This window comes from Xiphophorus couchianus, chromosome 11, assembly GCF_001444195.1.
Source record: "Xiphophorus couchianus chromosome 11, X_couchianus-1.0, whole genome shotgun sequence".
NCBI lineage: Eukaryota > Metazoa > Chordata > Actinopteri > Cyprinodontiformes > Poeciliidae > Xiphophorus > Xiphophorus couchianus.
The window spans coordinates 27364711-27392255 of NC_040238.1; the positions used below are offsets into that span (position 1 = coordinate 27364711).

The following is a 27545-nucleotide window of genomic DNA, read 5'->3' on the forward strand; positions in this document are numbered from 1 at the left end:
TGATCTCTTGGTATTAAATTGACTTTCTTGTGTTCCTTTTTCTTTAGGTTGCTGTCGCTTGGGATTGCCTGATCTATAACTAATGCTCTACTTTCAGCTTTGTCTACCACCACAATATCTGACTGGTTCCCCAACAACTTTTAATGGGTCTGGATCTGGAAATTGTCTTAGCCTTATATTTCCACCACTATTACCAGTGCTGCCCACTTTGACTGGGGAACCCTTAATCCATACTTGCAACAAATCTTCCTGTAAAACCAGGTTAGGGTCCAACACACCGGAACCAAATGCCTGAATTATCTTCTCAGCATCCAAAGAAGTTCTACAGAGTCCTGCCAATGATCTGCTTTTTTAATTCAAGAGTGTTGCAGAAAAAGAACCTCTAGGAGTTGGCGTCAGACGTTGTGGGAACTATCCGTCCCATATCATTACACCACCACGAAGCATGAACCAATAATACAAAGCAGAATGGATCCACCCAGTGTACAGCTCACCCTTAAATTCTTCTTCAAAGTTTGACATGTTGTCCATTTAGAGATGGTATTCTGCATAACTTGCTTGTAGCATATGGTGGTTTGAGATACTGTTGTCTTTCATTTCTCTGTCCAGCCTCCTCTGACCTCTGACCTGACCTGACAACGGCTGCTCACTGGACATTTTCTCCTTTTTTTGGACTGTTTTCTGTAAACCTGATATAGATCAGCACTTTCTGAAATATATTGTACAACACTCCCAATATGTTTGCATTCACAACAGTACAGTGGAAAAATAATCCCCCCCGACTACGCATGCTGTCGCAGCAGATGGAGCTGCGTGTCTTTATTTGCTGTAAATCTGACAGACAGCTGACTGTGAAGCCTTCTGGCACTGCTTCACTAATTAAGTTTACTTTCAAACCTACTAGGTCTACTAGGTCACACACACCCAGAAGACCTGGGTGTGTGTGTTCAAGACTGTCAGAACACACACAAGACTGTCAGCATGATGAGCCTAGTCAGTCAGCCTTCATATAAGTAACAACTCATCAAATGTTCGGCGCCAGACCTCGACCGTGTGAAGTACAGCAGTCTTGGCTTGAATGATTAAATACGACTTCTACTTCTAAGTCACATTTTTGGTCACATTAAGCTAATTTCTATAGCCATATTTGACTGTGTTGAACTACCAGCTCTGTGATCAGACAGAGCAAATCTGGAGATGTGAAATAGATGAAATGAGTCCAAACAGATGTTATTGGAGCTCAGAGGAAATGCAGAGTCAGCTTTCAGCTAATGAAGTGCTCATCAGAGGGATCTGTGGTCTCATTTACAGTCCAGTCACAGTAAAACGTAAATAAGCCCCTAAAAGCTAAAGGGTTTTACATTAATAGCCCCACATAAAGAGCAATGCATGGTGCAAACACTCAGAATATTTACTTACCAAAATGCAGAAGCATTGTTTGGCATATAAAATCCACCTATACAGCAGGCAGAGCAAATGATGGAGGAAGTAGAAATCAGGTGCTGTGGATCTAGTTCTCTTGGAACTGATGATCAGGAGGAGATTTATTAGTTTTCAGACAGAAAGGTCAGAATGCAAAACTAGAAGTATCCTGTCCATGAGAGAAGCTGAAAAACTAGTTCCTGCATTTGTTACTTCAAAGCTGGACTACCGTAATTCTTCTCCAAGACGTCCATAACGTGCAGCTTAAAACCTTCAGCTGATTCCAAGTAATGAAACAAATGTTGTAAGGAAAAAGAGAGATCGTACTTCTCACATTTTAGCTCCCAGTTTTCATCCACAAGGCAGAATTAGGCTTAAAACTTTCCTTATTGATCAAGCTGGCTTAGGCTATCCTGAGCTATTTCTGTGGTCATGCTGCTATAGGCTTATGCTTCTGGAGGACAAATTGAGAACTTCTCCTCCTGTTACATTCTCCTACTGCTCTCCAATTCTGCAGTTTGCTGTTATTCCACCTTTATGCTCTCTGATGGTATGTTTAAGGTGGTTGTCCTCGTTGTCCTGCTGCAAGGTGAAGCTCCACTACAGTCTCAAGTCTTCTGCAGCCTCTAGCAGGTTTCCTTCCAGGACTGTCGGATATTTAGCTCCATCCATCTTAAGGTCCAGGTTTGGTGAGCCTCGGCTAACAGATTGGGAGAATACAGCGCGGTCTGAAGAGCCTCAATTCGGATTTATCTTCAGTTCCAGCTCCCCACTACTTCTGATGCCAACTTCCAGCAGGATAATGGACCATGTCACACAGGATAAATCTTCTCCATCTGCTTTCAATGAGTTCAAGGTACTTCAACAGCCTCAACCAATCAGATTTCATCCAACAGAGCACCTGTGGGATGTGGCGGAACATTATGGATGTGTGGCCCACAGATGTTCTTTATATTCACTAACATTGTAGGTTTCCATTCTGAACAATGGAGGATTTTTAATCTCCTAGTGGTGCTTTTGGCTCTGCTCTGTGGGAGTTAGTGAATGGTTGTGTTCATTATGTAGCGAGTAAATAAAACTACAGCCAGAAATGCAACATGTCATCCCTGAGCAACCTTTCAAATGTTTTAGCTCGTTTTAATAATTCATTTTCCTGACAGTGCACAGTTTGCAGACTGAATGGAGCTAGTTTGTAACTGTTAAGCTCTATATTTGTTGGCTCCCTAATCAGCCCAAATATGCCAAAAGTATTATGCAGAAATTTGGATTTGCTTAGTCCCTTTATGCCTTTAATTTAACTACATTTTATTTTTTGGAAGAATACCTCTACCGTTGCAGTACCTCACAGCCAGCAGGTGGCACTGTCATCCCACGATATATTCCACAATAGTAGAGGATTCTACAGTGAACAGTGCTGTTTTCTTTCTTTGTGGTTATATTTTGTGTTCTGTGGACAAAACCTTCCTACTATCAGCTTCAACATCAGAAGTGGCAGCTGCAAATAAAGCGGCAACTTCCCTAGTCGCATTGTTAGATTAAAACATGCCAGCGTACACAGTCGCGCTCGCTTCAGATCTTTAATGACATCACATCTCCATAGAAATTCACAGTTTGTGATCGGCCGATCTCGTCTCCCTCAGAGAGTCTGTACAATCACATGTGGCATTTCTGAGGCATTTTCCTCTGTCTGGAAATTCAGTCTTTCTGTCTGTTTGTGTGTTAGTATATCTGTATATGCTGGCGAATGCGGGGATGTGGGCTGAACCTGCATGAGCACATCCATAGTCTGGCAGTGGGGAACAATGCTTACCCTGACCCTTCTTCAGGTCAACAGTTCATGTCGAATCTTCTCTCGAGTGAAAAGGCCAAGGCCTTGTACTTTTCAACAACTACTCTCCGTTGGATTTCTCAGTGAGCTGTCATGTTTTTTTGTTTGTTTTGTTTTGTGACCCGGCTTGTCAAAGAGTCACTCGGTCCACTTTCATCAGCCGATCCAGTCCTGCTTCCTGCTGAGAACGAGCTGCAAACCTTCGTCCCCTCAGACCAAGTGTGACGTAGTCATTCCAGAGTCTACCCACCATCATCTGGGGAGGTACTCCTGTGGAAGACCACTAAAGTTCCTGCTCTGAAGCGCCTGGTCAACCGTGAGAATGAAGGAGTCGATCATGCGCCTCATGTCAGGAGTGAACGGGTCAAAGGAGGGCCTCTGGGCCCCGGGACGCTTGAAGTGTCCGTCCTGGTTGCTCTGCGCGCACAGTAGCCTCTCCTCGGTGATGGAGACGTTTAGAAAAGCAGCGACCAGTCGCAGCTGGGGGAACAGGGCTCTCTGCAGCTCCTCGTAGTGCACCACCAGGAGGCGCTGTCCAAACTTCAGCCAGCTCAGAGCGTGGGAGGCCCACCAGGGGGCGTAGCTGGAGACAAATTCTGGCCACTCTGCAGATAGAAGCAGAGAGGATAGATGGTTATTTCCTGGTAATTACTAGATTATATTTTAATGTGCCTTCATCAAAAAGATCTTCTTACATTAATGTTTAAAGACAAACAGCTCAAAGTCTGGTGATTATCCAGACTTTGATAATTATCCATTATCCTGGAGAGTGGACAGAACTAAGTGGGTGTGTGTTTGAGTTTCAGTTTGTTTGAAGAGGCAGAAAGGAAGCAGAACACAAGCTGGCTAATGCACAAAAATACTTTAATCAATAGCAACCATGTTATTAAATCATCACTCCTCCTAATATCAATTTCAACTCTTTTTTTTGGGGACTAAACGGTCTATAAAGATAAAAATGATTCAGCCTAGCAGGCGGAGAATAATATGAATGTCAACCATGCACACACACACTCATGGCTCAGGTCATGCAGAAGACTGCTGTGAGATTTCAAAGCGTAAACTGAAAGCACTAAGCAGACTAGAATGAGCCAACATCATTCAGGACTTGGTTCATAAGTTCATTTTAAGACCTGCTGATAAAAGTTCTTAAAACATAAGTTGTTTATTGTTCTATAGTTTAAGACAGACAGGAAAATGAAAATATTTGAAGTCCCAAACTCATCAGTTTAGCTTTAGCTGTTTTATCTGACAAATTTTGACCTGTCCAGCCCGCTCCTGCACACCGGTTGTGTGTAGTTGGTCCGTGTTCAGTGGTTCTGAATGTCTGTGCACTTCTGAAATATTGCTGAGGAGGACTTTCTGTTTCACACGATGAAGAAACCTTCAGTTTGAACTCTTTGAGAAAGCAAAGTCCTTGACCTTCTGAGCAAAGTACCCTTCAGAGAAGACGTGTGTGACTGTGAAATCGTTTCCACCTTTTTATTAAAAGTAAACTAATAGTGTAAACCAAATAATATACTGATTTCTCTAGCAGGCTATTGTAGTGACAAACCTTTTTAGTAATAGTAAAAAAAAAGGATTTGTTTTCTATTTTAGAACAGCTTTTCATACATATCATGTCTAGAAAGGGTGGTGTTTTTTGGTGGTCTTAAGAAGGTAACAAAATGGGGTGTGTGTGTGTGTGTGACCGTGAAAGCTTGCCTCACTGTAAATAAAGCGAATGCGTGACAATAGAATCCTTCAGCAGAGCCGTAAAGCACTCGACCTTGAGGCACACCGTTACCTTTGCTGTCCCACTGCGCCTCGGTGGCGTGGCCCAGATGTCCGGCACACTTGCGGTTGAATTCAGCTATTAGAGAGCGGTAAGGATTTCGAATCAGCAAGATTGCAGAATCGAACATCTCGATTTCTTTCTGGCCACTTTCGTGCGTCTTCACACAGATGCTGCGGCCGCTCTTCCAGTAATCCTTCTCCCCTTTGAAGCCTGGGACCGGAGAAGAAAATCGATCAGACAAAATGTGACTGAGAAACATTTCAGCCGCGCGGTTTCCCTCAGCCGCGCTCTTTCCTACCTCTGTTGTAGAGACTGCCATCGAAATAGAAGCTGCCGGTGTAGTAGCCGGTCACGAGTTCAATCAGGTGTCGGACCCAGGTGTTGCCCGCGCCCGGAAAACTGGAGAGCGCCACCAGGGAGGAGGATCTCTGAGGCAGAAACATTCTCTCTTTGCACCTGGAATCTGCAAGAAAACGTTATTTTCTTTTATTCTGCGAACTGTCAGCTGTGTTCCCAGCAGATGAGCGTCATTGAGGAAGCTGAGAGCCCAAAATGGAGTCATTTCCAGGACAACTTAGACACAAAAGCTGGTGTGACACTAACTGCAGCGTGACTGTGAGAGCTCTGAAATGGATCCGAGTCGAGATTTCAGGAAATATGGAGAGGGAAAAGGGGCTTTCAAGTGCAATTTCCTACTCTGTCATTCACTAAGTGGCGTTCCCCAGAGAAACCAACACAGGGTTCAGACACAGTGTCATGGTATGGACTGCTTTTATCACAGGCTATTCTCCTCAGATAAAACAGAGTGTTAAGCTTTCACTGAGCGGCGTGATTAGCAAAAAGCCCTGACGACGCAGACGGCTGGGGCCAGAAAACATTCGGCTATTTATTACGCTGCAGGAACGTTTTAGTTTCTTTCTCTGCTCACCTACAGCTGCCCGACATGTGTGGAAGAGAGATTCTCACCGAGGACGGGAGTGTGATACACCTGGTAGTGGCCGCTCTCTGGCGGTGCCATGGACCCGGATGTTGCCGTGCGGTTCAGGGCGCCGCTGTCGGCGCACTGCTGCTTGTCCGCCTGCTGGTTGATGTTGAAGAGAGACGACGTCCACGTGCAGAAACAGTGGGGTCTCTTAAACACAGCCAGGGGGAGCTCCTGAAAACATTCACAATTACAAATGACTTGTCAAATTTTTAAACCTTGATGATTTTTTTCTCTCCCACATTCTGTCATGTTACAGGCTTTTTTTAATGTTGTGAGAGTGGATGAAAAATAAACAAACATTTAAACATTTTTACAGTTGAAAATCTGAAAAGTACGGCTTGGATTTGAACTGAACCTGCCTGGAGGCCCAGAGAAGCGAATGACTTTAAACTGGTATAAAGGCGATCGATCGATTGATCGATAGATAGATGTGTAATTTATTGTCCCCAAGGGAAAATTTGTCTTGGACATTGTACGCTAAGCAAAGCAGCATTTATAATTTACACTACAAACAATGAAAGTCAATAAAAACATCACAGTAAAATCATAAACGCACGTTGCTCAATAGGCAACAAACACAAACTGCAAATTCCCACATACTTCTGTATAGTAGTAGGGAGCGGTGGAGAAACGTTAAGCAGAGTTGGGTTTGAAAGCAATATCTCAACCTACCAAAGCGCAGCCACCTGAACCGACAGGTCGGTCAAAGAGAGCAATAATCTGGTCACTCTGGATTAGCAGCAGAGATCCACAGCGGAGGTCAGATGCTGAATTTGTTCGTCAAAAAACAGGATTCTTTGTGTGGCACATCACCTCAACAACTCCATCATCACAGTGAAACATGATGGCAGAATGAAGCTTTTGTTCAGTAGGGATGCTGGCAGCTGATTGGAGGATGGAGAGAGCTCAACATAGAATAGCAGACAGGAGGCTTAACTAGCAACAGGGTCAGATTTATTTGTTGGAACGGCCCAATCAAAGTCTACAGCTAAATCCAAAAGAACATCTTTGGCAAAATTTGGATGCTGATATTCTCCATCTAATCAGAGCGTGACCGACGCTGCATGGAATAATGTTTACAGCTGGTTGACACCCAAACAGATATTTGGTAAAAAAGTGAGACGCTATTTATACGAGGCACTGAATTCCCCACGCTGTGTCCTCTGACTCTTTCTGTTCCAGTCGGTTTCATCACATCTCCAATCCACCCTTCATTTTTCCTCGTGACGTTTTCTCACTCTTCCAGCTCCAGAAGGTGAGAACTTCCAGTGCCGGGGCTCGGAGATGCTGCGGGGATCTTCTTCTCACTCCGGTTATGCATGCCTGCACTCAGACTATGCGACGAGAATTAATCACGTTGCTGTCAACAGCATGCTGCTTTTCTCTCCCCCTACCCTCTCCCCCTTTTTTTTCAGCAGAGCTGCAGCCGCTAAGCCTTTAGAGCAGAACTCCGAGAATTCTCATTAAAAGCACATTAAAGCTTTAATATTCAGCAGAATTCAAAGAGCCGTGTTCTCCCACATGTGATCCGGCAGCCCTCTGAGCCGGCCTCTGTTCCACTGCTGGGTGCGCTAAATTAATCATCAAGCCTATCCCTCTTTCTGAGCAGGGAAGCCAACCTTATCGGTGCACGTCTCGATGCAGGACTGAGTGGTGAGGTTGGGCTGAACGGAGTGGATCGGGAAGGCGCCGACGGTGCTGTTCGTCAGCTTGAAGCAGCCGCGGTGGTGAACGTTTCTGACTGGAGGGAAGCAGAAACACACGACAAGAGGGGGGAGGGAATGAATAGCTGTGTGTACGAGTTGCTGAATAACAACAAGCTGAAATAGAAATTTCTCTTCACAGGGTAATTTGTTGGGTTTTTTTTCTCTCGCTCTGACAAGATTCCATGAGTAGACGTTCAGAAACAAGAAGTGGAGACTCTAATCTGTCGGCTGAATCTCTGCAGACTGTGTAACACATTCACAGCTCGGCTGCTGATCTCCGGAGAGAATGAAGCTTCCGATTGGAAATGCTAACGCTGTTTATGATTATGATTATTTACAGCGGTTGCCCTTGCCCGGGTCAGGAAGGAAGTGCACGTCTTTATGGAACTAATATTGCAAGATTAAATCATGGGGCATGAAGTAGCACACACCTCAAAAACTCTTCCCTATTTTCTCACAATAAACCTCCACAAACCTTCATGTTTTTACTACGATTATATCCGTAGTAAAAACATGAAGGTTTTTACTACTTTTATCATCCAATATGATAAAAGATTCATATTGGATGTTTTGTTCTATGTCCTTTATGCTTTTTTTTATACGTAAAAAGGATAAAGTACCAAACAATCATGAAGAGGAAGAAAAACTACATACTCTTTAAAATGATAAAAAGGCTCAATATTGACGTTTTGAGCCTTCATAGAAGAAACATATTCCATGAAAATGAAAAATAAATAAATAAATAATACACCATTCTGGTATAAATAATAATGGTAGAGATGCTTCTGAGCAAATCATCTCTACCATGAAAAACGGTGATGGCAGTATCATGCTGTGGTGAACAGGTTAGCTCCTCAAAGATGGTGGCAGGATGGATGCACTGCAAAAAAGCAACAAAAAAAAACATACACACAAAATCTTACCAAATATTTTTTTTTGGTCTGGTTTCTAGTCCAAATATCTCGGTACACTTGAAATGAGACAAAACTACCATACTGGTAACTTTTCAGCGATACATAAGAGCCTGTTTTAAGCCAGTGATTCCTTAATTGTTTTAAGTCAATCTGCTAGTTCCACCGGCAGATTGTTTTATTTATAACAAGCTATTTTTCCCGTGTTATATGTGAAATAATCTGCCAGTGAAACTAGAACCCTTTATTTATCTGTACCTGCCTCCGTAGAGCATCTTCTCTATTCATAGCGTCTTTGTGCTCCCTGTGAAACATTTGTGCCACATTTATTTGCGTCTACCAACTTCTGTTTAAGTCAAACACAACTTGCAAAGTTTAGATTTTGAACTTAAATGTGTGAGTTTCGGAAACATAAACGTACAGCACGTTTTATTAGCTTTGTCATATTTCCAAGAGTTGAGTAAACGAGGTTTTTTAAGTTAGCGCTTAAAAAAACTGAAAGAAGAAAAAAGCAGGGGTGGGAACTATTTCCCAGGGTGCTTAGCAGCAGATTTTTCTATCTTGTGTTGCAACGTGAGCGAGATGGAAGTGTGTTACAGGGCTCTTGTGTTCAATGACAGTGAATATTCATTTAAAACAATAATCAGTTTGCAATGGTTGAGGATAAACTCTTCACATATTGCTTGACTTCTGATTTCTGAGCTGCATTCAGTGAGTTTTTTTTAATGTTTCATCAGAGATTTTGTCTGTGCCATCATTTCTTTTAACTTCATTTATATTAACTTGATACTGCAAAAATAATATGGAAATATGTGCTTTTTTAACTAGGTGAGGATAGTTTACTTGCACAATGTGAAATAATTATTTGTCTTAAGTTGCAGTGTTAATACAACTCTTAATTCAAGATTTATCAGTCATGGGAGCTAAAAAAAACAAACAAACAAACAAAATGTTTAGACAACTCCTCTGTTGATGTTAAATCAAATTGAACTTTAATTCTGAATTAAAACCAAAACAAATTTCTAGTTGACTTTACTTGCACTGGCAGCGGGTGAACCTTCATTTTCAAGTTAAATCATCTTCAAATGTTTTACAGTGTAGAGTTTTACCTGCATCGTTTACAGAGCGTTCAAAATGGGCTTCAACATAAATGTTGTACTTTATAATGGTATTGAGAATCCGCTGTAACTGAAATGAAAGTGAAAAAGGAGAACATCTCGGTTGTCACTTTGTTGTTTTATTGACGATTTCATTATCAAAACTTATTTTTCTCATAAACCTGTTTCTATCTGTGATGCCGTGAAGAACTTTGATTTGCTGAGTTTGTTGTTAATGTGCTTCAATAATAAACGTTTTTTTATATATATACATTTATATATATATAGTACCCCACCAGGGGGTCTTTTTGTGGGCTCTAGTGTCCCTTATCTTTTGAAAATAGGCTGACAGGAAAGGGGGAAGGAAGACATGCGGCAAATGTCGCCGGGTCTGGGAGTTAAACCCATGACGGCAGGACTCAAGGCTTCCAAGCATGGGTCGCACTACCCCCTACGCCACCACAGCAAGCCCCTTCAAAAATAAACTTTGAACTGAGCTGAAATAAAGGCAGAGTCATTTTGTTGAGTGAACATGCAACTCAGATAGCATGAAGTCAGTTTGAAAGACTTCTTTATTCATCCATGGGAAGTTGCCAGTCTCTGGGAGACAAACACCGTTTTGCAATTTGTTTTATTTTATTTTTAAATACAGTACAGACCAAAAGTTTGGACACACCTTTCTAATTCAATGGGTTTTCTTTATTTTCATGACTATTTATAAGGCAAGAAATCCCACTTATTAACCTGACAGGGCACACCTATGAAGTGAAAACCATTTCAGGTGACTACCTCTTGAAGCTCATCAAGAAAATGCAGAGTGTGTGCAAAGCAGTAATCACAGCAAAAGGTTGCTACTTTGAAGAAACTAGAATATAAGGGATATTTTCAGTTGTTTTACACTTTTTTGTTTAGTGCATATTTCCACATGTGTTATTCATAGATTTGATGCCTTCAGTGTGAATCTACAATGTCAATAGTCATGAAAATAAAGGAAACTCATTGAATTAAAAGGTCTGTCCAAACTTTTGGTCTGTACTATTACATATGTTGTTTTTAAGTAAATGGTACAAGAAGAAATGACTTGAAAGCCTAATGATGGGAGCCAAGCTATTTGTTTTCATTTATCTGCAAACAGAAATCATCAGCAGCGGCTCACCCGAATAAACAGAATGTTGGTTTAAAAACTTGAACCTCAGACCATTTCTAATCTTGTCCTCAGGCTGCGCCACACACGCAGATGTCTTACTTTTAGGTTTTCGGTGCGTTTCTTGAACATCACTGTGAAAAAGCAGTTAGCATTTACAATGACCGCGCTTACAAATGTGGCTCGGAAAGAGACGGCAGCAGCTTGATGCTTTCTGCATTTGTAGCCGCAGCTGAGAGGGCTGATGACAGCTCCCCGACGGCCGTCTCACTAATACGGAGAGCTTTCTGGAATGTGGCTCTCCCAGGTGTGCGTCAGACACATATAATGACTGTCAGAGCAGTGATGGAGGGTCCTGTCACCTATCCGCCAGGGTAAAAAAAATTTTTTTAATGCGGACATTTTCAGCCTCAGTGCAGGCTGGGATGTTAGAAAAACAGATTGAAAATATATATGTTTTAAAAGATTATGATTTTAAGCTGCAGAAGGCAGGTATGTTTTGAGCGTCCCAGCTCTTCTACAGACAGCTTTTGACCATCCTTATCGGCTCACAGTATCGTCACTCGGTTTTTTGTGCTGTAATACAAATCTTTTTAGTGTGGCTTGCAAATTAACATCCATTGTTTCAAAATTTGTATCTTCCATTCGGTCGTAAAACACTACAATGAAGACTTTACTGCAAAAACACAAAATCTTAGTATTTAAAAGTATTTTTGATCTAGTTTCTGTGGCAAATGTCTCATTGGACTTTATAGATGCTTTTCCCCCCCTTTTTCTTATTTATTTTTACAGAATTTGAACCAAAACATGCTAAAACTCTGCTACTTGATCAATTTTGGGTAGAGCATATTTACAGGCAAAGGTTCTTTTTAATCTAAATTGCAAAATGCAAATATATTTTTTAACAGTTTCAACTTAATCACAGCTATGACTGTGTTCTTTGAGAAAAATAGTCTTTCTTTGAGTCTGTAGCTACGATATTTCCCTTTTGTTATGATTGCTGACTTCAAACTGTGTTTGATGTTGTAAAATTGCTAATTATTGTGCAGATAGTGGCATATACTGAGTTAAGCCCTCACACTCTAAGACTTTAACACGTGCTTAAATGCCAGGTCAGATTATCGGTTTTTATGCTTGGCTGCCTGTGCAACAGTGTGACATAACTCAGGGAAATTAAATCAGATTTAATCCCTACAAACAAAATCATCATGACGTCAAAACCCTGTGTCATGGTGCCAGCTCTACATCAAAAACACACACATTAAAATTGAAAAAGAGCGCACACACGCACACGCCTGCACACACACACCAATTTCTTGGCCCCACTGGTAAAGATGTCTGAAAGCCGTAAAATAAATTCCTCCTTTACTGCAGCAGCAGCATAATGTCATACTGAGAAATTCAGAAAGAAATCCAACAATTAATGTGCGTACATTAACTTAGTGTGGGAAAATATAACATATTGCTTAAAAGAATACATGACAAAATCACTGGTGGTGCAACAACTGGCAAATTTAAATGTTTAAAAGTTTAGTTCCAGGATCTATTCACCTATTTTACCATCTTGTAGTCTTCTACTGGGACTGGAACTGTCTGCTATGGCACACTATGGAGCATGGTGGAGAACCTGTGATGCTGTGGGCTTGATTCTCCTTCAAATGCAAGAACTGCTGAAGAACTGGAAATTGGTAATCATGGGGTAGAACAACAGGAAAATGATTCCAAACATCTCCAAATCAGAAAAGGTTTATAGATTCAGTTCTGGTTTGTATGAATTAGGTGCTCAGGAGGAAATAATTTCTCAAACATGCATGGAAGAATATATATTTTAAACTAACACAGTTTGAAATATGAGGATTGCAATAAATATATGAGACTCAATAGACACAAATAGAGAAATAAAATCAAGATATTGTGCTGTGCATGTCTGAGGAATTGCTAGCCAACAGAATTTCTCAGACCAGATGTGCTGCATATGTTTCCATGTCAACAGCTTGCATCCCTTCCTATAGCTTCAGAATGGAGCTGGTCCTGTTATTGCTGCTCTCGCCCGCATTAATAGCAGAGCGCTGTGCTCCCTGAGGGGAGTGGACTCACATTTTCTGTGACCTGGCAGCTGCTCCTCCACCTTGTAAATGGAGAGACGGCCCACGCCGCCACAGGGAGACCCCCTCTCGCCCCGGCACACCAGGCTGCAGTCCTCCTCCGGAGCCTGCGGGCTGCTGATCCGGTTCCCACAGTGACATTCAGCGCCGTATTCCAGGCCTGCAAACTGGTATCCACTAATCACACACACACACACACACACACACGAAAGCACAGTTATTTCCCTAGCCAAAGGCATTTCATAACCTCAGACTCTTCCCCTCAGGCTAAGTCATCCCGCAGGAGAACATTAGGTAAGATTTCACACTTATCATTTAATTCAGACGTCCCTGTAATAAATATATCACATCCCCTGACATGGTTGTCAGTGTTTCTGCTCATGTTCTCATCTGACTGCGTAATGTCCTCTTCTGCATGAGCTGCAGTCACCTCTGATCTGCGGCCCGTGACTCATCCTCCTTGGTCTACTTTCATCCTTCCTCTTTGGGAAAGCAGAGCCCTCATGAAAACTGACCTTTTCATCTGCTTCCTTTAAAGCTTCCTCGTAAATTGCCTTGCCATTTTTTTTTTTACTTTAGTTCATCTCTGTAATTGGCCCGCTCAGGTACACACAGCCTGACCGCTCCCTTTGCGGACTCCGGGTTGGTTGGCAGAAACGTGACGACCGGCTCGATGTGTGTTTTCACACCTGATAATCAGGTAGACTGATTACATTTGTTCAGCTGGTGCAGCTTAAAACCAAACCCTTAGAAAAACCTGCTCACCTCCTCACATATGGGGGCGCATATGTGATTAGTCGAGTAATGACCTCATAGAGGTCATTACTCGACTTTGCCCTTGAAAGTGGCTCCAGGTTTGTTTGAAGGTCATGCGGCGCCACGCGTGCTGACCCCACTCCGCCTCATTGTCAAAGTAGCAGAGCTTCAGAAAAAGCATTTCTAAAGACTGATATGTTCTCTCTAACCGCAGTGGTCGGCTCATTAGGCTTCCCACAGTAACAGACCGAACCGCAGGCCCAACATCCCCAACCCCTCTCGTTTTTTTCTTTTTAAATTCCCCCAGACACCTGGCTGGAAACACAGGGGCCATTCATGGTGGAGACAGGGATCCTAAAGCTTTCCTTACACAACGGGCCCTCTGTGGGCCCCTCCACAGGGATTACCTTTCCGAGCAGGTGTCCTGACACAGGGAGCTGGTCATTTTGCGCAGGTCATAAAGCATGGTTCCGCCCAGGGCTCGATCGCTGGCGTTATGCAGGAAGCAGCCCATGTAGGTTCCTGCATGGGTCAAAAATAAAAGCAAACAAAGCTCAGTCAGAAGGAACTGACTGAGCAGTCAGAGTATATTGGTGTTGTTTTGTGTTTGTTTTCTTTTTTACTCCATTTTCATTTGGTTCCCTGCACATCCTCACAACTAAAGCCTAAATTCAACATGCAATGGAATCTAATAGCCACTATAAAGTACAGAAATGCTCCGGGCAGAACTGAACTGAGTTGAGTTGAAATAAGTTAAAACAATTTGTAGATTTATCCCCAGATGATTTGGTTTCCAAACCACAAAAAGGCCGCAGAGCCGACTTGTGAGTCCGAGTGACGGTTGATGACACAAGCATTTAGTTCAGCTCAGTTACATGAAGAGGAGTAAAAGGTTAATACAGAAATCGTCAGTACTGTAAACACAGAATAAAATGATTAGAGATGCATTCAAAACTTTTCTATATATAATTCAACTCAATTATATTGTATTATATTTAATTTAATTTCAAAAATACTTTATTTTATTTTTTGATTTACTCAAATCCAAGTGGAAAACTCGGTGGATGTTGACCCTGCGGAAAGCAGGATCTCCACTAGCAGTCAGTCTTTCAACGAATCTGAAGACCCCTCTGACTCTTGCAGTATGACAGCTTTATGACTGTCATGACATGCTAAGAGCAAAGATGATATTTCACTGGAGCACATCCTGCATGACATCATCAGTTGTAGCTAGAGACCCATTTGTTTTTGCTGCTTCTCTTTGTATCGCTCTCTGCCTCCACCACCTGCAGATTCATCTCCTTTGCTTTGCCCACATTCAAGATAAGATGATTTTTCCCGCACCAATTGGTCCACCAGATCTCTGTAGTCTCTGATATCTGTAAAGTCAACCGGAGTCATCATTCAGTTTTTAACGTCCCGTTGTCCCAAAGTTTATGTCTTTTTATTTTAGGGTAATCTTATTCCATTTAAAGGAAGACAGGTGAGAACCTGGGAAGATTTAATGGTGAAAACGAGTGAGACTTCACCTATTCATTTCTCTTTTTTTCCAGCTGTGTTGGAAAGTGGTTTAATTCTCAATGCTTTGGCTGCTCAGCAATGCCCCCTGCTGTTCAAAAGCTGAAGGCAGCAGGTTGCTCAATAAATGGGCTAATAGGTGGTGTTCTCTTGTTGCATGTGTTGCTTAGTGAGGAGCTGAAGAACAAACACACCTGTGTATTTCTGTGTATTTTAAGCGTGTGTGACTGAAGGAAGAGACATGGACTGAAGGCAGCATCGATTAGGAAACATCTCTCCTCCATTTTCACTCATTATGGGATTTATCTTTCGATCGAGTGTGTTGTACCATGAATTCCAAACCTTTACTTAAATGTATGTTTTTTTCATTAGCTTGCTAAAATAAGGCATAGTTGCTTTATCGTATTTTCATGAGAAATCATACATGATGGCTTCTGTGCATTTTCAGGGTTGTTGCTGGAAACTAATAATGCGAGAGTTTAGAAACACGTTTAATTTGCTCATTACTGAAGCTCTACTAGAGCAAACCTACACAGAGCCACTGCATTTCAACAAGCTTAATATGTGCATTCTGAGTAAAAAGAACCTAAATATAACGTGTGTAACCCCAGATGAACCAGTACTGAGTTTCTATTGGAAGCAGTAGTGGTTACATTATTTTTCATTTTAATATTCTCTTTTGCTCTTGTTCAGAGCTTTGGCTCAAGTCTTTCATCAACAATTTTATATCCTCTGTTACCTTGAAACACATCAGAATCTTCCAGAATGTTTTTTAGAGAGATCAGTGTCCTGGACCTGTTGCTTTGGCAATCCAATCATACATGGATAGATGGTTGTGTTGGATTTCATTCATTTTTGTCTTCAAAAATTAATAACATTTGTGCATCACCCTTGTCCGTTGACCAGTTTCAGGACCCGACCAGAACCCCTCAGTGTAAATTACCTTGAGAAATAATGAGATTTGGTTAAATATAAAAACAGGATTTAATGCCGAAAAATTATCAAATGTTACAAGCCATACATGTCATACAAATGGAGCAGATACAGGGTTACATTCGCTGTTCAGCGCTGGGGCCAAATTTAGCTCACCTTATGGACGCAACCAAGTGAGGCAAAGACTGTAGCGAGTTTAGCTTTTATTCTTCTCTGCCATCTGTAGCCTCCCTAAAGTGTAGCCTAATCTGTGGCAGCAGTCACACATAAACATGGTTATATCAGCTGCAGCTGATATAACCATGTTATATCATGGTTATATGATATAACCATATAAACCTCTTTTATCTGCATGTAAGCAGATAAAAGAGGATAAAAGAGATAGAGGAAAACACAGAATGGATTAATGGATGGATGGATGGATGGATGGATGGGGAGCATTGTTGCATCACATCACATGAGCATTGCACGTGATAATCGGCTGAAGGCGGAGTTTCAGAAAGAGCAGTAGCTTCTTAAAGAGACAGAGGCCCAATTTCAAGGCGTCAAATCAATATTGATAAACAGCTATAGAAGAAACGAAGAGCCCACTGCACTGATCCCCATTGAGAGCCTCACGGTTATTCCGCCAAATGTTGATTTCTGAATTCTTCCTGAGTTAAAACATCAGTGTTGTTGTTTCTATATGAATATGAACTTGCTTTTTCTTTGCATTATTTGAGGTCTGAAAGCACTGCATCTTTTTTTGTCATTTTGAGCATTTCTAATTTTTTGTAAATAAATACTTAATTGTTGCTTGGAATTTCAGAGACGTGTTGTCAGTAGTTCATAGAATAAAAGAACAATGTTCATTTTACTCAAACATAAACCTATAAAAAGTCAAATCAGACAAACTGATCATTTTAAGTGGCTTGTTATTTTGTTTTCAAGAGTTCCACACACAGCATTTTTGTACCAACTGAAGGCAACATAGTTTCCTGACTGTGCTATAAAATGCTTCAGTCCCAGACCCCTGAGTTAAGAGTCGAGCCCCTATCTCTGTCACACACTCTAAAACACACAGTTAGCTGCACTGCAGAGCTGTGAGGCCGATGCAGCCTTTGTGTTTCCACTCAATCATAATAACTGTCCAGCATGTACTGTCAGCCCTAATACTGGCATTATCTGTGTCATGTATGACTGACAAGAGGTAATCAGTATTCCAGTTATTCTTAATTCAAATTATTTTGAAGCTGCACACTTTTCCTGGAACAGAAGCTGCCCATGCAGAAAGAAAGCAGCAACAAATAACGCTCTTTGTCAGGCTAATACGATGCGCCGACAAGATTAAGGCAGCGTATAAAACGTCGCCTGAATTTGGTCTTTGATGTTATCTTTGCTGCATCATCCGCCACTCGGCTGACACATAAAAGCACTCTTTGGGAAAAAGAAAGAAAAAAAACAGCTCCTGTCACCAGAGCAGCATATGCATTGCTTTGTCTTCAGACTTCAATTACATTTTTCCCCGAGGACTACAACTGGTATATTTTTAAGTTCTGTGCTAAAAGTTATTTCACAAACCGTATATTCTGAAGGGATTTGTATTGAGTTTCTGTTGAATAGTGCATGGAAACATACCCTCCAGGTGAGCTCTTTGCTTTAAATTACAATTCCTGAATGTAGCTTGCATAGAACAACAGTTTACGGGTTTCAGTGAAACTGAGGCTTCCTGTTGAAGTTTTCTTTCAGCACAGACTAGACTGTCACCGAATGCTTCAAGGTGGATTTAAAGGGCAATATTCGGTAAAAATCATCTTTTTTCAGCTTTGTATCATGTTATAATGTTATTCTCTCAAAGCAACATACTTGGAGCGTCGCCTTGATTCTGTTATGAATAACTGAGAAATCCTTTAATTGCCTGTGGCAACCATTCAGCTGTGGAAAACACCTGGATGGACCAAGCACCGCCTTTAATGCACAGCGACTCCCCTTTAACTCCCCCACTCAGCTCCTTTAGACTAGCCAGAAGCAATTAGCAAACACTTGGTGGAACTGATCTGCTACTTCTCAGTGCACAGCTAGTAAAAACGTTGTTAAAGGGTAAATAGAGGAGCAATGTTATGATGACTTCCTGAAGGCGGAGTTTCAGAAAGAGCAGGAGTTTTTAAAGAGACAAAGGCCCAATTTCAAGTCGTTAAATTACAAAATCAAATTTCTTTTAAGTCATATTTGATAAATACAGCATTTTTATAACAACTGAAGGTAACAAAGTTGGCTGATAGTGCTATGAAATGTCACTGTATGCCTGGAAAATACATAATACTGCTCTTTTAGAATGTGTTGGAAATGCACTACATGCAGCAGGGCTTGCAGACAAGATGGGAGGAAGCTATGGGCCGTGAAATCTCTGGCTGTCAACCGTCGGCGTATCGAATAAGTGATTCAATCAGGGCCCGACATTCTTTAAAGCACATTCTGCTGGGGGGCTGCTGGAGCAAAGCTGAGTCACCGGCCGCCTGTGGGCCCTGGAGAGTACCAGTGGAGACCGTCAGGAAGCGCTGTGTGACAACATTAAACGGAAGGAGCTACCAGAATCAGTCGAACGAAGAGCGTTTTGAGGCATTGCCCAAGGTGAGAGCCCCTTCTATCCCCTTCAGCTGCACAGAAGGGAAGGTTAGTTCTTTAATCAAAGTGAGGGAGAAGCCCCAGGCGTAGGGGGCTCAGGGCTAATGAAGGGAAGCAGCCTGAATTCATAGACATGATAGAAATGACTGCATGGAGGACTGACATTGCTCGGCCTTTTTAAACACTCAGACAGATGACTATGCTGAGTCGGTCCCTGCAGGACTGGATGGAGGGAGCTAATGATGGGAGGACAGAGGAAAAAGACACATGCCTCTGCCAACTGTGAGAGGTCATCAAATCGAATGAGACTATTGTTAAGTAGCTGCTATCTCACCCAAGAACTAAACAATTTGTAACAGCTTTGCTAAAATGTGATCATATATCCGTTTCTGTTTTGCTACAGCTGTAGAAGGCGATACACGTGTATGTTTAGCTGTATTAAACTTCTGATACGTTGTTTACGTTCCATAGTTTGAGAATCATCCTTGGAAGGCACAAAGTTTCCTCCTGTACACGCTGGACATTTAGCATCAACTAATGGACCTTGGAGGAAGACTGAATCTGTGCCACCTAAAGGAGAAAGGAGCATTTCTGTGCTTCAAGAGCCCACAGTTGTGATCAGATGTTTTATATATTGCCTACCGTTATTCACCTTGGGCATATTTAGCTTTAACAATACTTTCATTCGACAATGAAGTTTGTTTCTGGTAAGAAATGTGACATGACATGCATCTTTCAAAATAATGTAAAATCTCTAGCCATTGAATGTTTTTTTTATTTACTCTTTTTTTAAATTTTTTTTTAGAAAATGTCATTTTGAAAATGAATATTTTACTGCTTTTAAAAATCATGCATGATCAACATAATTTGACTTTGAAAAAAAGAATTACAGAAAAAAAACTTTAATGAGACTGTTATAGCTAATGCTACACAGAAATTGTTTGAAGACGACAAGGTGAATGATTTGGAGCGGTCCAGTCAAAGCCCAGACCTGGGCAGGACCTGAAAAGAGCTGTTCAAAGCTGATCCCCATAAGACCTAGGCCACGACTGTCTTGCAAAAGAGATTTTTAATCTCAATACAATATCCGTAAACTGTGTTGAAAAGATAGAAAACTTACTCATTATTCCATCTAGTAAGTATGAGGAACAGGAGTAAGTAAAACAGCTTGCAACATGATGCCACTGCCTCACCTGGCATTCAGCTAGTATTTTTAGGTTAAATGTCATTGTCATGGAGTCAAATCAAGCTTTTGGACAATTTGGTTCAACTGGATTTTTTTTTACAGCACTTGAAAAATCTATGCAGGCTCAAACATTTGGGCTTTTGTCCAGAAACCCGAGATGTGAGATTTGGAAAACTAGATTTGTGTTGGATGGATGAGGGCTGTTAAATGACAGCTAAGGCTTGGCTGGGTGCCTCATGAACCTCCTGGTTTTGCATCTAATTATTTCTCTGAGAATTATGAGCACTAAGTGAGGAAAAGCTTAATTACACAACTTTGATGCTGCAACACAACGTATGTAAAACTGGAAGTCATTCTTGTCATTTTGTGTTTTAGCTCGAGCAAGTCGTCCTTAACGTCAAATCTTAGCTGTCAGAGCCCGAAGCTACATATCTTAATATTTAACAAACTGGGAGTAGTTTCCTGTTTTTGCTTGTAGTTTAGCCTGATTGGCATTTGAAATACTGAGAACTAATGGAAGATCTGTAGTCTGCACATAGCGATGCCTCCATTTTACCTTGACTGTACATAAGATTTTTGATCACTACATTTTCAGACACTTTTAGACTTCTAAGTATAAATATTTGAAAAAAAAAAGTTGTTTTAATCTATTTTGAATAATTAATACTGTACTGTTTAATGACTAGGATCAACTGGAATATATGTGTAATAGAATTTATTATTTTCTTCTGTAAAGTGCCTTGAGGCAACATTTTTTGTGACTTGGCGCTATACATATAAACTGAACTGAATGAAATTGTTCAAGCGCTCAGGCTGTTTTAGTCTCCTTCAAAACAAACCAAATAATAATAAATAATACTAATTTTGCAAAACTATGTTACTATTTTGGGTCAAACAGAGCAGGCTCTGTAAGCCTAAGGGCTGAGCTCACTTGGTAGAGACAAGTTACAGTTTAATCTCCAGCATATGGAAAATGGTCTGCAATTTTTAAGTTCATGTTGGTTTGCAAATGACTTGTAAATCTATTTCTCATGATCTACACTGGCTGATTCAAATGCAGTTGGACAGATTTATGAATTGCTGCTCACACCTGCTCATAAGTGTTGTCCCAAACAATCTTATCTCATGTATTCACCTCACTGCGTGTCCTTACAGCATGACCAAGAGCCTTTTTGGAGCCGTAGGTGAGAAAATGTTAACATCGTGTGCAAGGTTTAATTAGGAAGGTGAGCTTCAATTTGTTTCGTAGGTGATCTAGAATTGCGCCGCTTATCATGGCAGCATGTCGGAGAAACTCTGTCATGTTGGTTCTGATTTGTTCTTTTTCTACACCTGTTTTGGTGGAGACATTACTTGTTGGCATATGAAAAGAAATGTGGAAGTAAAGTAAATATTGTAAAGTAAAAATTGACTTCTAGAGCAATCATGAGTGGATAGAAGTGACAAAAATGTCCCATAGAGTAGCTTTACATGTTGTTGAACAGCAAAACATAAAGATTGCTTTATGTGTTCAATATAAATTATAACATATCATCAATTATTAGCTGAGATTGTGGACTTATAAAATCAACTTGGGTGCAATAGGCTTATAAAGCTACAAAGCAGCTACACTGTCTGCAGCATGATGAATAGGCAGCTGTGACTTATTTTAATTAAGCTAGCCAAAGAAAATCAGACCCTCAACATAAAACAAGAGCAGAGCTGCACCATTTTCATCCATTAAGCACAAATAACTTGACAAAGAGGGAGATGTTTCTGAAAAACAATAAATAGAGCAGCTTTGTTCTTCGCCAGCAATAAAGGCAAGGTACAATTATTTAATCTGCCAAATTTTCTAAAGAATGAAAGAAGTTGATTGGGAAAAGAAATGGTTCTTCCCTATTTCATACTAACAATTCTAAGCTTTATTCTGTTAGCTCTAAGAACGTAGCAAACGATCAAAGTGGGTGCAATGAACATAACAGATATGCAAAACGTTGTTTATTTTGATTAGAGACTGAGGAAACTGCAAGTAACAAAGGAGGAGTAGTTATTGATTTAACTTCATCATATAAAGTGGATGTGAGTACATGTGTTGTATTAAGAAAGAGCACACAAATGTAAAAACCAGGGTAGAAAACATTTTCAAGAGAACAACTTTATGCTAACAAACAACACCTCGACTGTGAGGTTGCTGACTCACTATACATGCTGTGTTTTATTCTTACTGAGGCTTCCAGCCGTTATTTTTATTTTGCAAAAAGATGGTCACACATACCTTTGTCACATCTCTCTCAAAAAAGCAATTCATTTTCTCAGCCACGGATTCTAAGTTTCCAGGAAAAACTGATTAAATACACCGTTTGTTGCTGTTGCATACTTTATTTTGCAACATCACAAATGATTGCTCCTCGGCTTCAGGCTGAAACCTTGCAGGGCCGTTGGCACCACAGACCTTCATTAGTTCCTTCTCTGCTCACCAGAGGCGTACGAAACTGCAGAGTTTGGTATTGACTGATTGCAATTTTTGTGATGTTTTTGCTGCTGCCTCTTAGCGAGACTCCTTTGAAAAGAAATGGGTGTTTATGCTGGTAAAATAAACATTAAATAAAAAATCAAATTTGTCTGATACCAGCTATAAAGTGGGCCAGTATTGACAATACCGATACTGATACCAATACTTTTTATTATCGAAGTTTGATCATCAGAAATCTAACTGTCAGGTGGTTTTGTGGTTTTTCCTTTGAATTGTTTAGTTAAAACCCAGGACAGAATTTGTACGAAGTTGGTAGATGTCTAAAAAAAATACTTTGATAACATATCAGCGAGATAAAAAATAGAAAATCATAACCAATTTGTGTGTTTTGCATTTTTTCCTTAATACACCTAATCATCTTGCATTTGAGAGCAAATCAAAACAACATCTTTTAGAAATATTAGAGAAACTGCAATACAACAATAAAATACATTTCCAAAGGAAATCTGAAACTTAAGCATCAATTTTACCACGCTAGTATTGATTTGATTCTGATACCAAATTGGGATCGATATTATCAATATTTTGTATCGACTCACCCACCTCTACTGTTCTCTATGCATCCAAAACAGAGCCTTTGCCGGACAGCCGCCTTTGAAACTGAAACAATTCCCAGCTGCAACATTTGTCATCAGTATTAACTCGCTTAGCGATTGAGCAATCACATTCCGTTTTAAGAAAGGATTAAGTGTGCCTCTTTTAAAGAATGAGACAGAAAGGCAAATGTTCCACCAGAGCAAACTCTTTTTGCTCTTAACATTGAACAAAATGGTACAAGCAGTGATAAGCACTGTAATGGATTGGAGGAAATTTGAAAGAGCATGGCAAAATATTTTAAGTCTACTTAGCAAAGAGCACATGCTTGGATTCTATTGCTTTAATCCTCACTGGTATCCATTTTTTCTGTGTATTACTTTGGCTCGCCGAGGCTTTTCCTCCTCTGGTTCTGAGAGGGCCGTTGAGCTCTTTCTGTCGTCTACGAGATCTGGGGCACCACACGTAAAATGTCACATGAATCTATAATGAGGCTCTTCTGACTGTTCTGGGGTCACGCTCATCTCTTTCATACATGTTGAATGAAATCTGCTGTGAGTGCTCTGTGAGCATTGTACTGAGTATAATTCCTCAGCTCCTGGCTATCTGAGATAAGAAGGTACATTACCGAATATATAAAACACTTGTATGTGTCCCTTTATTCATACATAATTCACAGGTGAAAACACCAGCCCAGATCGTCAGCCTTCTGCAGCTGTATGTCAGACAGCAGACGTGCTGCGCTTTCTTTCTCTGAGTTTAAATTAAAAAAAAGAAAAAAAGAAATGCGCTTGAGTTGACTCACACAAAGGCACTGAAAGCCACACATACACAACGGGGCAGGATTTAAGAACAGAAGAGAATCAGAAAATAACTGAAATGGCAATACATATTGCCAATTCAGTAAAGCTGGACAGTCAGTTAAACGTTTTGGAGACAATATGTTTTTCCCCCCATTGAACACTTGATGTCTGCTTCTGCAGCAAAATTGGGTCAGCTCTTCACTCATTTTCTCTAAACACATAGTCTGTCTCATTCATGCCTTCAAGAGGTGGGAATGAACCTGAGAAATGAACCGGTGACCAGAATGAGACAAAACAAAACCCTTTCTCTATGTGTTTCTAAGGTAGCTGGTCTCTCAAATTGCCCTTGGCTTCAAGTTGGGGTGGGTGTGTGTGTGTGTATATAGTTGTTTGTCATGTGGGTCTCGGAGTTGTCCTATGACAATGCAATGACCCTTAGAGATAGGCACCAGTCCCCCCATAACCCTTATTGGACAAGTGAGTATTGATAATGAATGGATGACCAGGGAATACACCACATGGTAGTGCAACCAGGTCAAGGTTTGAATCAACTAAAATTGGTATTAGAATGTTTGTGCTTAAAAAAAGGCAATTACAAACTCTGATTGGTGCATTTCTACTTTTCCATTTTTAGCATTTGATTCAGATCAGATGCAACCAAATACCCTAAACCTATTAGGATGGATTTCAACTGAAATTGGCAGAGCTAGATGGGTGTCATGATGTTGACCGTGATGTTACTGCTAAACTTCAATCAGCTAAGTTGTTGCCTGTTGGCCAAAGTTCATCCGCAGCTTTTCAGCAGCCCACACAACCAGTGACGTTTAATGACACACCAGAAAAACCCCAGAAAGGACAGTTTTCACACGGAGATACGCTGTTTCCAGGCATAACTCTGGCAGCATATTCCGCCCTTCCCCCTTACCTTTGTGTCTGCTGCTCCTGTGCAGAGGCACTTTCTGCTCTGGACTCTCTGGCAGCAGACTGTGAAACCAGCGGCGGTGTAAGTGTTGGACCCCCAGGCCGCGGGAGCCGGGCCAGGTTCGCGACGCTTTGACTCCCCCGCTGGATACGGCCTGAACGACGGCCCATCTGGAACGCGCCCTCATGCCCATGCCCGCCGTCCCAAGGGCAGCGGGAGGCGCGACGAGAGACAGCAGGGGCGGCAGGCTGGGGGGGTTGGGCTGAGCCGCCCGGATGGTGGAACGCTGCAGGAGGAGGATGCTGCCTGCCATCAGGTAGGCGATGCCCAGGCAGAGCAGCAGCATCTGGGCTCTCTTCAAGAGGCAGTGCAGCTTGCTGAGGGGCACCACCATACCTGCTCAGTTCACTGCCTCCCACTTCAGTCAAAGGCCATTAAATGGTTGACCGAGAAGATCCGGAGGAGGACTCCAAAATGTTGCAGAGCGTTGGAGCTTGTGTGTCTATGTTGGTCCATGTTGTTGCCAACAGCAGCAGAAGCAGTGGGAGAATGGATGTGTTGAAATAAAAAAGGTGTGATTTATGAATCCAGAAAGATCCTGAAAATGATGGAGAGAATGACACAAATTAGGGCGATAGACTGAAAATGGGAAAAACACACGTGAAGGATAACATTCTGAACGTTTTAGGTAAAGTCACTGTCTCTTTATTGAGGCCCTTATTAGCAAGAAGTCAATGTTATGATAGAAGCACAAAGCTTAGCAAGTAGAGGCATTTGCACAGGTTTAGCAACAACCATGATTGTTGCTGATGTTTTGACTGTTGGGTTTTCAAAGCTGCAGCTCTGTTTGGGGTTTCTTGTCTGCATTGGTCAGTATCATGGCAGATTCATACAAACATTAAATATTCATAAAATGTTTTTTATATAAACATTTATAACATGTTTGAGACTATAGAATTGGTTTAAAATGGCAGAGATCCACTTTAGTCTCAGAGAACATTGATATAAACAAGCAAGCAGTTCTTTTCCCCCCAAAGACAGTAACTCTACTGCATTTTCACAAATGAATAACAACAAAAGAACCAATGATACTCTTTTAGATCTATTTTTTTTTGTCATTTTCTTTGCATAATTTTCCACAAATAGAAGCATCCCTTAAAGAAAATAATGCATCCATCTTATTTTTCCAAAATGTTTATGTTCGTCTTTATCTTAAAACTCACAGAACAGCAGTAAAATATTTTTTTAAAATGACAATTGTCCTGTAGCAGATGTTTATCAAAAGCCGTCTTTATTCAAATGGTTATGTTACATTCTAAATGAAATTGATGTAGCTGGACTGAGGACAAAACGGTCATCTACTGCTAACAGAACCTCAGCTCAGTTACAGCGAACCATCCCCTTGAAGGATGGTACAAATATTGGTACCTGACATCACAGTGGACCATCAGGGGTCACAGAGTTATGCCTGATCCCTGTATATCAGTGTTGTTGACACATGTATCAACATCCAGGTGATTTAGATTTTTCCAATTGTTCTTGAAATAGAAAGGGGGAAAAAAATCAACTTGTGCTCCATGATTATTCAGCTTCCAAATAAAATCCCTTCACCGAAACGTCATAATATGCGTTTCTGTGGTGAGAGATGTCACTTTCCTACAATGGCTGCAAGAATATATGCGTGATGTTCCCCGCACAATGAAAAAAAACCCCAAAATATAAAAACCCCTGTAGTGATAAAAGCTGTGGGCGCTTATGAAGGGGGGGGAAGGACGGAGCGCGCAGATCAACTCTCATCCTGACAGCGATAAATATAAATGCGATGAGCGACACACACACAGATACACACATGGAGAAGCGGCGCCGATGCTCGATCAGAACCGGTGATCGCAGCAGGCAGCGTTTCGTGCATCCTGGCACTGTGAGGAGGGGAGCGGTGAGGTGAACCCCCGCTGGTCGGGCTGGTGGCCGTCACAAGTCATTATGTCCTTCACATCCACTTCATCCACTTCACATCACATCCAACCGGGGCTCTCCCGACAGAAAGAGGAGGGAGGAGAGGTGAGAGAGGGGGTGCGGCGGTGCTCCCGAGAATAACAGCCCCTAACAGAAGCAACAGTTTGCACGACGATCGAGTCCGGATGTCCAAGTTGTGCTCAACTCTTGTTTTAATTCGCTAATAAAACAGACCGAACTCATGCAAAAAAAAGAAAAAAAAAAAAGAAAGAGAGAGAGAATTAGATTAAGGTTTGATGGCACATGGCGCAGGAGGACAGACAGATCACTTGAGGGAGTGAGCACGCATCAGTCGTTGAAGAAGCCAAGGTCTTCCATTTTAAGCCCCTCTCTGTCACTTTCTCTCTCCCCCTCCACCATTAAGGCTCAGCTTACCTTCCGATCGCTCCTCTCGCACGGCTTTGTTGTCCTGCATGTGAAGGTCCGCTGGGCTGTTTAGTATTTCCCACAGCCGCTGTTATGTAAGGTCTCCATCTCTTTCTCTCTCTCTCACACACACACACACACAAACACACAGGGACTCTGAGAGCGGACGAGCCAGCGCTGCTCTCTGTCGCCCTGAAAAGGCTGCCACGGCAGGCAGAATGCGAGAGGGAGTGTGTGTGTGTTTTGTGTGTCTGCTGTGGAGGAAGAGGAGGAGGAAGAGGAACAGGAGGGGAAAAGGGAGGAGGAGGACGGGGGGTGGGAAGGGGGGTTGTTGGAGCTCAGGCTCATTTACATTGGTGATGTAAACGCGTCACAGCTCCTCCACTGTGCAGACCGGAGAACCGAGTCCAGCAGCCT

General features: G+C 41.6%; 1 protein-coding gene across 2 annotated transcripts; it reads right to left on the reverse strand.

Annotated features, from left to right (window-relative positions):
* Positions 1-2985: 2985 nt before the first annotated feature.
* On the reverse strand, positions 2986-27397 carry wscd1b (WSC domain containing 1b). Of its 2 annotated transcripts, none has more exons than XM_028031972.1 (9): positions 27138-27397; positions 24750-25344; positions 14139-14253; positions 12968-13152; positions 7632-7753; positions 5994-6183; positions 5326-5490; positions 5037-5237; positions 2986-3855 (listed from the first exon to the last, which is right to left on the reverse strand). In XM_028031972.1, exons 2-9 carry the CDS (start codon positions 25138-25140, stop codon positions 3503-3505), a joined length of 1722 nt encoding a protein of 573 aa, XP_027887773.1. In that variant the 5' UTR covers positions 25141-25344; positions 27138-27397; the 3' UTR covers positions 2986-3502. The 2 variants fall into 2 exon arrangements, with proteins under 2 accessions (XP_027887773.1, XP_027887774.1); XM_028031973.1 differs by lacking the exon at positions 27138-27397 and adding an exon at positions 26596-27113.
* Positions 27398-27545: the final 148 nt, after the last annotated feature.